The sequence below is a fragment of the Orycteropus afer genome, unplaced genomic scaffold (assembly GCF_000298275.1).
Source record: "Orycteropus afer afer isolate SDZICR_OR568_19922 unplaced genomic scaffold, OryAfe1.0 scaffold00061, whole genome shotgun sequence".
Lineage (NCBI taxonomy): Eukaryota > Metazoa > Chordata > Mammalia > Tubulidentata > Orycteropodidae > Orycteropus > Orycteropus afer.
In genome coordinates, this window is record NW_006921648.1 from 6,635,742 (window position 1) to 6,645,243 (window position 9,502).

The 9,502-nt window shown below is 40.7% G+C and overlaps 1 protein-coding gene across 1 annotated transcript in view; it reads left to right on the forward strand.

Annotated features, from left to right (window-relative positions):
• RBFOX1 (RNA binding fox-1 homolog 1) overlaps window positions 1–9,502 on the forward strand; it is a 440,214-nt gene that overhangs the window by 298,579 nt on the left and 132,133 nt on the right. Inside the window, exons 4-5 of the mRNA XM_007939608.2 lie at window positions 2,079–2,132; window positions 9,036–9,128. Of these exons, the coding sequence (XP_007937799.1) occupies window positions 2,079–2,132; window positions 9,036–9,128 (147 nt within the window). The remainder of the gene's footprint in view (window positions 1–2,078; window positions 2,133–9,035; window positions 9,129–9,502) is intronic.

Consider the following 9,502-nt stretch of genomic DNA (forward strand, 5'->3'; position numbering starts at 1 on the left):
TTTTTGTACAATTCTGAGCAATAGCAAAATCCATTTTCAATTAAGAGTGTAGCATGGGATGAACTCAAGCTTTGCACAGGGAGAAATAAATGTATTCTGCAAAATAGGAGGGATACAGGGAGCTGCAATACAAGATAGATGCAGCCAGCATGGAGAAAAGCAAAGTCTTCCTAACAATTAGTACCTAAGACTGAGCATTTGAAGCAAGTGAACAAATTAAGGTTTAGAAGTAAAGACCTAAGGACTGAACCACAAATCAGACATAGTACCATATATGGCATAAGACTTGAACAACTTGGAACTAACAGAAAAGAATCCAGTTCACTAAGGTTCTTCCATGGATTGCAGTGAGAAAGAACTGGAGACATCTCAGCAAACATTGCACATCCTTTATCATTAGTTAGATACAAGTGTACACACTGAAAAACAAACAGTTTTTATCAAGTGTGGGTTCAAATTTTCTACAACAGAGCTCTTCAAACCTGGTTGCACATTAACAACAACCAAAGTCTTTTAAATATGTCCATGCCCAGGCCACCCTCTGTTGTTGCTGTTGTTATATGCCGTTGAGTCAGACCCGACTCATAGCGACCCCTCCTTGGGTTTCCAAGGCAGTATCACTATGGAAGTAGATTGCCCCATCTTCCTTCTGAGTAGTGGCTGGTGGGTTTGAACCGCCAGCCTTCTGGTTACCAGTCAAGTGCCTTAGGCACTACACTACCAGAGCTCCTATCTAAGACATCTGGAAAGAACCTAAGGTCAGCGAAAGGATTTTGGATTATCAGATGGTTTTAATTTCAGGGTCCTTGTTCTGTTCTAGTAAGTGTGAATCAAGAATTATTTAATGTACGTGTAGTAGCTCTGGTGGGCTGCCAACCAAAAGGTTAGTGGCTCAAACCCAGCAGCCACTCCATGGGAGAAAGATGAGGCAATCAGCTTCCGTAAAGATTAGATAGCCTTGGAACCCTATGGGGTAGTTCTATTTTGTCCTCTAGGGGCACTGTGAGTCAGAACCAAATTAACAGCAGTGGGTTTGGCTTGGGCTTTGCTTCAGTAAAGACTGACAGCCTAGGAGACCCTATGGGGCAGTTCTACTCTGTCCTCTAGGGTCACAATGAGTCAGAACAGACTCAATGGTGGTGAGTGTGAGTTGGTATGTCTCAATGGGATTGCAAGATTGAGCAATAAAAATGCAGAGCCCCAGTTGAATTTGAATTTCGGATAAACAGCAAATAATTTTGTGTTATTATAAGCATGCCTCAAACATGACACGGGCCATAATTAGCCTTAAAAAAAAAAAAAACAACTGAAATTTCAGTTTAGCTGGGCATCCTGTTTTTCATCTGGTGGCTCTACCCCTCACCCCACGTGAAGCTTTCTAAAACTAAGCTAATTTATTCATCATCTGAATCTCTTGTTTCTAGACTTGAAGATGTTGAGGACTACTCTCATTTCTTAGAAAGCTTATTCATGCTAACTAAGTCTGTCTGGGGCTTGACAATATGGAGAATCTCCTTGAGAAAGGCCAGTTCTGCCTGAGGGCTTACCCAGAACTGTGTTGGTATCTTGATTATGATAGATGCCCATAGAGTGGACCTTGCTTTTGTCTGTTTTACATTACTTCTCTCCTATGCTCTGGCTGCTCCTAGCTTTTAAGAAGGTTAAAGGCCAAACCCCTCGATATCATCCTTTAGTTGGGTGTTTTATTATCAAAATCACATTTCATTAGGGTGTTTCTCCCGGTACCTATTGGGGTGGTCTGGGAGGTTCAGAGTATATAGTAGTTATTATGTATCTTTGCTGCTCAGTGCCTGGGAAAGCAATAATTCACACATGAAGAAAGGAAAATAGAATTAACCTTTGATTACACGTATTTGTACTAGTCCCCTACTAGGTTACATCCCTTGATGGGGATTGCCATAATTTTGCCATATTCTCCTGGTCAAGGACTTAACAGAACATTGTAAAATATATATCTGTGATATTAAAGAAGAAAATTCTGATTTGGGGATTGCCAATGTAAATATTAATTCATTCCATTTCCCTTTTGCTCATAAAATATTTCTGTTTCTTTGCAGCAATTTGGTAAAATCTTAGATGTTGAAATTATTTTTAATGAGCGAGGCTCGAAGGTAAGCCACTTTATTCACTTTGGAATTGTTTAGCTTATCTTCCAATGTTTGTTATGTGCGAGGGGAAACAACTGCACTGTTTTAATCAGCACGCTGTGAAAATAGCCTTCGGTGGGAATTTCTGTAGGGACCTCCTCCGGTTCCCAAAATGGTGGGAAATGCATTGGACTCCATTTAAAATGTATAAGGGGATCATTTTAAGTTGCTGCTATATGTATTTGTACATCAAATTTCCAGAGGAAAATTACCTGTGCTTAAAAAAAATAATAATGATATTGCTACATTTTTGTTTTTCAGTGATAATTATGTTCTTTATGTTAAAAAGTGAGTTGATAGTCTCATGAGCAGGTAAATATGTGATTATTCTGTATCAATAAAGTGCAGTTATTTTCCTGGGCTTCGGGGGAGAAAAATCTCATATATACCAACCTTTTGAATATAATTTTATTCATTAGTATGTTAACCAATCCATGTTTTGCAATTTGCCATTGCTTTGAGGGTTTTTTTTTTCCCCCAGGAAACCAATTTTTAAATTGATTTTCCTAGAGTCAACGGTGTTTGGTGTTTGTAAAATTGAGGACTCTATAGAAAGGCCTCAACATACATTCAACATGAAAATACGTTGGGAGGGGAAAACAAACAGCTAAACATGTCCAAAGCATCTTCTATATCATTGATTGCCTGATATCAGTGAGGTCATCTCGGAGCTTTTTATAAGTGGAGATTCTCAGGCCCCACCCAAGATGTACTGAACTTGGTTCAGAAACGCTGAGGGAGCAAGCCAGCAGTCTGTTGTAACAAACCTTCCAGACCAGAGTCGCTGGGTGGAACAGATAGTTAAGTGCTCCACTACTGGCCAAAAGATTGGCAGTGTGAAACCACCCAGAGATGCTGACGAAGATAGGTGTGGAGGTCTGCTTCAAAAGGTCACAAACCTTACAAACCCGATGGAGCAGTTCTAATCTGCAACACACGGGGTCACTGGGAGTCAGAGTCAACCCCATGTCAGTTAAAAAGTAACGTTCCACACTTGTCCTTAAAATTATACCCACTGTATCTTCCTGTTTTACACAAAGGTTGAGCTTTCTTTTTCTTGAATGCAAAACACTGCTTTGCTCATTTAGTGATTGTCTTAGTTACCTGGTGCTCCTATAACAAAAATACCACAAGTAGATGGCTTTAACACACAACATTTATTTTCTCACAGTTTAGGAGACGAGGAGTCCAACTCCAGGGCATCAGCCTCAGAGGAAAGCTTTCTGCCTCTGTCGGCTCTGGAGAGGCTCCTTGTCTCTTCAGCTTCCGCTTGCTCCTTAGAGATCTCCCTGTGGCGTGGTGTCTGTCTTCCTCCATCTCTACTTTGCTTCCTGTGCTCCTTTTGTAGCTTGTAAGAGGTTGGCTTGCAACACGCCCTACACTCATCCCACCTCATTCACATGGCAAGGACAACCCATTCCCCAATGGGCTTATATAACCACAGACACAGAGGTTGGGATTCCCCACACGTATTTTGAGTGGCGTACAGTTCCCTCCACCACAGTGGTATGTATTTCCCTCCTTTCTGGTTTGTTACTTCTGCTAAAATGTCCCCTTTCTACTTGACGCTGTGGAAATCTCAAAAGCCCAAACTCTGAGGGACAACCAGTGCTGTGGGTATACCTGCTGGGTATAACAGGGATCAGTCCTGAAAAATGATACAGATTTAAGTTAGAGGCTAGTAAAATACTGTATGCACAGGTACAAGCTTAGGTAAGGGAGGTTCCTGGGCTAGTAGGTTATTAAAAAAAAAACTCCTCAGGTCCAAAGTTTCTTCCTTTCAAAAAAACCTCAAATACATTTTCGTGAAACTTAAGGGACTTTGACATGAGTTGGTGAAATATATAATAATGAACAATTCACAACCAGTCAAAAACTTGTTTCAAATAAAAACATATGTGAAAAATCGCCAAAAAGCAAACCTACTCTCATCTGTGGCCATTTTCTAGAAGGACAACAGAAGGGTTTTGCTCTAACTTTGCCAGCCAGCTCCAAAAAAAGAAAAATGATCATTTTTCAAAAAATATATATGAATTAATGTTCTTAACAGATTGGTTCAATAAACACCAGTTTGACTCTGTGTTACAATTAAAAATATATAGACATTGATCCTGGCCTTAAACCGTTGTGGTCCAGTCCATTCTGAGTCATGGGTGGTGCCCTAAGTCCATAGGGCTCTCATGACGATGACCTCTCAGGAGCTGACTGCCAGCCCTTTCTTCCTGCGTGCCTCCATGGTGGTTTGAACTGCCAGGTCTTCAGTTAGTGATCTAGTGCTTAGCCCTTTGTGCCACCTACTCAGTGACCTGGATATTAACCTTCAAAACAAAACAAAAAACCTATAGCCATCGAGTCAATTCCAACTCATAGCAACCCTGTAGGACAGAGTAGAACCACCCCACAGGGTTTCCAAGGCTGTCAATCTTTACAGAAGCAGACTGCCTCATCTTTCTCCTGTAGAGTGCTCTTGGGTTCAGTAGCCTTTTGGTTAGCAGCCAAATGCTTTAACCGTTGCACCACCAAGGCTCCTTGCAACCTTGTTGTTGTTGTTGTTATGTGCCATGAAGTCGGACCCATCTCATAGCAACCCCTCCTTGGGTTTCCAGGGCGGTATCACTGCAGAAGTAGATTGCCCAACCTTCCTTCCAAGGAGTGGCTGGTGGGTTTGAACCACCAGCCTTCTGGTTAGCAGTCAAGTGCCTTAGGCACTGCACTACCAGAGCTCCTCCTTGCAACCTTAGCAACCAGAAAATGAACACTTTCCATAAAACAAAAATGTAGTACAACAGGTTTTGCTGTGCATGCTGCAAATTTATCACCCACCAGATGGTCAGAATCTGTACTCTTCCTTTAAGAATCCTGTGATTGTGTAAGTAGATGATGAGAACTCACCAGATTCTGAGAGATACTGGTTAAAACCCCCATTACTTTCCTCACACAGACAACTGGGGATAAGTCACTAACTAAGAAGACTACTGAGAAAAACTTGTTTTCTCTAAGGGGCTGTTGCAGGGCAGTACCAGCCCTCTTGGATCCAGCAACCACCTCCTAAGAATGGCTAGTGGGCAGCTCCCCCACTTCCTCAGAATGTGGGTACAGTGTTAACTGAGTAGGACAATGCAGATTGAATTGGGGGCAAGGCACCTCCAGCACTCTCCCTTCCCCGGCCACAATGATGTTGGGGTCGGCCACATGAGCATTAAACAGACCCTCCATTTTACTCTCTGGTTCTGTTAGTTCAGGGAACTTGTTCTTTTATAATTCCCGGTGTTCTCCAGTCACTCTTGTAATATGTCAGCAGTTTGACCTTAGGCATCTGGTATGAAAATCACCACAGGCACCCTCTCCATACCTGCGAAACAGAGTCCACGCAGCGAACCGCGTGCCCCGCCCAGTGTTTCCCATTGAGGCCTGGTGTATTCTTGGCAGCGTGGCCCGATGCGCGTCTCACCCTGTCTGTGGCACTGCTGCCTTCAAAGCTGTCTTTGTTGTTTTTTTTTTTTTTTAATTTGTATTTAATTTACATTTTGTTTTGTAACTTTTGCCAGGTGGAGAAAGCGATTTAATTCCTTTCGTGAGCTGTTTTGGGACATTGGAAGGATATTGTGAGCTATTTGAAAGTACAATGGCCATGCTATTTTTAAGACGTCTTCTGTCATTCCCATGATCAGATGGGCTCTGGGGGCTTAAGGAATAAAGCCGTTTAAATTTGCCACAGTCAGAGCTGAGCTTTGTTAAGCTGCCATTTATTTATTTATTTAAATTAGCAAACATCAAAAATAGCCCCTCTCTGTAGGTACACCCCTTCTGAAAGAACTGGCCTTGAAGGGGTGAGAGCCGATGGCTGGAGAGGGCCTGGAATGCGGGAGTGTTCCCCAGACGGCCCAGTGGGGAGCCTTTAAATAGGGGCAGAGGATCCTATGGGGATATTTTCATATCTGACATTTTCCTTCATGGGAAAAGACCTTCTGTGAGGGGACATTTCCCTTTTGATTACTGAACCCTTATTATAACCTCGTTCCCATCAGGGGTTGCTGGAGAGGCAGAGAGGAAAGGGGTGATCCTTTAAGAACTAAGATCTCATCCACTGGTTGTTCTTTCTGGGGACAGTCTTCTGATGCATGGAACTCAGCAGTCAACGAAGATCATGTGCAGATCATGTGTGTGTATGTATATATATGTATGTGAATGGACCTATACTACAATGTAGTGTGTGTGTGCATGTGTCCATGTATGGATGCATGTTTTCCTCGTCTTAGCTGATCCGCTCCTTTACCAAACACAGTGTCCTTTTCTAGTAATTGGTGTTTACTGATGACATGTCCAAAGTAAGTGAGTCCAATCTCATCATCTTTACTTCTAAAGAACATTCTGGTTGCCTTTCTGCTCAAACTGATTTGTTAGTTCTTCTGGCAGTCTGCAGTATTTTTAATATTCTTCACCAACACAGTTCAAATGCTTCAATTCTTCCACCTTCCTTTTTCATTGTCCAATTTTCACATGCATGCAAAATGATTGAAAAGGCTGGGGCTGGGCTCCCATGCATCTTAGTCATCAAAGTGACATCTTAGTTTCTCTTCTTACTCATTAAATGGGTGACCGGCCCATCAATGCTAGGGAGCTAGGCTTCTAGGTAAAGAAATGATGATTGTTAAGCTCCCAATATGTGATGTGGACCATACCTCCACCTCTAAGCTCCAAACACCTGAGTCAGATAGATATTCACCCCAGAAACTTGCCCTGCTCAGTGGGTTGTGCTATAAAACAAGCAATCTAATATTATGCTTATTATAAATACACCAGAAGTCTTTTGATGGTGCTTAGTGATAGGAGCAAAGCAGGGTATCACTTTGAGGACTAAGTCGTACCTGATTCAAACCATGGTATTCAAGCCATCAAATACGGCAAAGCTCTGAAATTCAGTCTTGGTCCATTGAAGAGCTAAGTTTTCAAAACTTTTTAAGTAGTGAGTGTTCTGAGGACCTACTATGGAGGCCCCTGGGTGGTGCAAATTTTTAGTGCATTCAGCTGCTAAACCAAAGGTTGGAAGTTCAAGGCACCTCTGGCCAGGTGACCTACTTTGAAGAAATCAGCTATTGGAAACTCTGAGTCACCAGGAGTCTGAGTTGACTCAATGGCACCCAGTTCAAGAAGAAGTGGGACTTCTCTATGGTGGAGTACAGAGCCTAATATTAAAGAAATGATTCAAGGCTCTTTCTAATCACAGATCTTCACTATTGGATCAATTTTAAAAGGTGATTCAGTCTAATCCTTCAAATTAAAGAAACATGTTCTCTATAGAACCCTGGTAAATGATCATCTCGTCTCATTTGAATTCACCCAAAGTGTTCTCGGTAGTTGACTGCATTTTCACTACTGTAACGCTTGCTCTTCTCCCAACCATTGGGTACCATCTCCCGAATCACAATTCATCTTGGAGGTTACTAATGCAACCTAGTGAGACACTGGAACTCAACACCCATTAGTTATGGTCGTGGATTACTTGTAACTACTGTCTGGTTTACTACCGAAGTTTGTATGCTGCCCTAATTGGGCTTAATTTAAAGCCAGTGTTGTCATCAATTATCTAAGGCTTACCCAATTGGAAATCGGGGTCCCCAAAATCGCATTATTTCACCTCGTTGACACTGTGAAAACCAGAGGGAGCTGGGCAAATTGCCAGTGGATATGTTTCAAAAGGTTGGTGTATATTTCTGAACAAGATGTACAAATATTTTAGGGGTTTAAAAAATAATGTGTCATATTTTCTGTACTCTTCTTAGGAACAGTGTCAGTGAAGACAAAGATGGATTTTGCCAATATGAAGTTTAGTGGGGTTTTTTGAGGCTGAAACACTAAAAAGCAAAATGTTGCAATGATGAAGCTAGGGGTATATTTATTATCTGTTAGCAGAGGAGGAAATGCTTAGGGTGTTATTGTCAATAACATTCGACTAACAGAGCTGGTTCACTTTTCTACCTATTGGTATGATGATTGAATTACCAGCCTAATGTCTTAGACCTTTACAACATGTATACACATTTCCCTCTTTGGTTAATAATAAGGTAGCACCGAATGTTTACAAGTTCAGAGGCCTGTGTGTTCTTGGGGGCTGGGGGTGACCCATATAGAAATGTTACTTGAACTGTTTGCATTATTAACCAATTGAAGTTGATTTCTATTCATTTCATGTGATTCTTTTTTTGTTTGTTTATTAGATCAAAGAGTTTAAGGTGTATTATGAAAAAAAAAAAGGTCTTTCCTTTTTTTAGGCTTTTAATTTTTATTTTTGAGAAGTAAAGGCTGTAGAATTGACCAATTTGAATAACCCTAAAACTGCATGAAGAAAAAATGTTCTTAAAACCACACAGCATGTCTCCGTAGGAAATGTTAGAGGACTTTGGCGTTTGTTGTTGAATTCTGTGCACATGTTTTATTTTATTTTTCCTTTATTTTTAATTTGCATGTCAAGAAAGTGGTCCCCTTTTTTTCCCCCCTTGTTATTTCATTTTCTCCTCTGTGAAGACACTGTAAATTTATTTTGATCTCATTTTCTTTTCGTTAGATTTCTTTCCTTCTGTAGTGACATTTAGAATGGTATTTTTAGTATCCTTCTTTGAATTCTTTGGGGGTTACAGCTACCTGGTGACAGGGAAAAAAAAAAGGAAAAAGAAAAAAGGAAAACTTTGTTCACATTTATTGCTTACTTATTGCACATCTTAGTACTCTTATAATTTCTCTAATTTGCATGTTACAGAACTGAAGCCAGGACAAGAAGTAGAAATTAAAGCGAGAGAACGTTACAAAGTGGTCGTGGATTGAAATATTAATCTGCATGTTGTTTTCCCTTCTCCCTCCTGCATGCAGGGATTTGGTTTCGTAACTTTCGAAAATAGTGCGGATGCCGACAGGGCGAGGGAGAAATTACACGGCACCGTGGTTGAGGGCCGTAAAATCGAGGTGCATGTTCAAAATATTTTCCTTTTCATCTTTTTGATAAATGTCTGCTTCACGCTCATTCGCTGTTTCAGATGTATCACCAGTGTCTTGTATGTGACCCTATTCCCTTCTCATTGTTTATATATATAATATACTTATATATAAAAAGGAAAACTGGCCTGACTTTTTTTTTTTTTTAATTTCATTTGATGTTACTGTTATTACTGCTGAAAAGGTGGATGGCAAAAGTGAGACAAAAGAAAGGTTAATCTGAAAGTTGTTTCTTCTTTTTTGTTCATGTTTTGTAATCGATGGGTGCAGTAGTTCCAAATGGTAGAGTCAACGTTGCAAAAAACAAAACAAAATACAGAATAGTTTCTTTTTTTTTTTTTTTT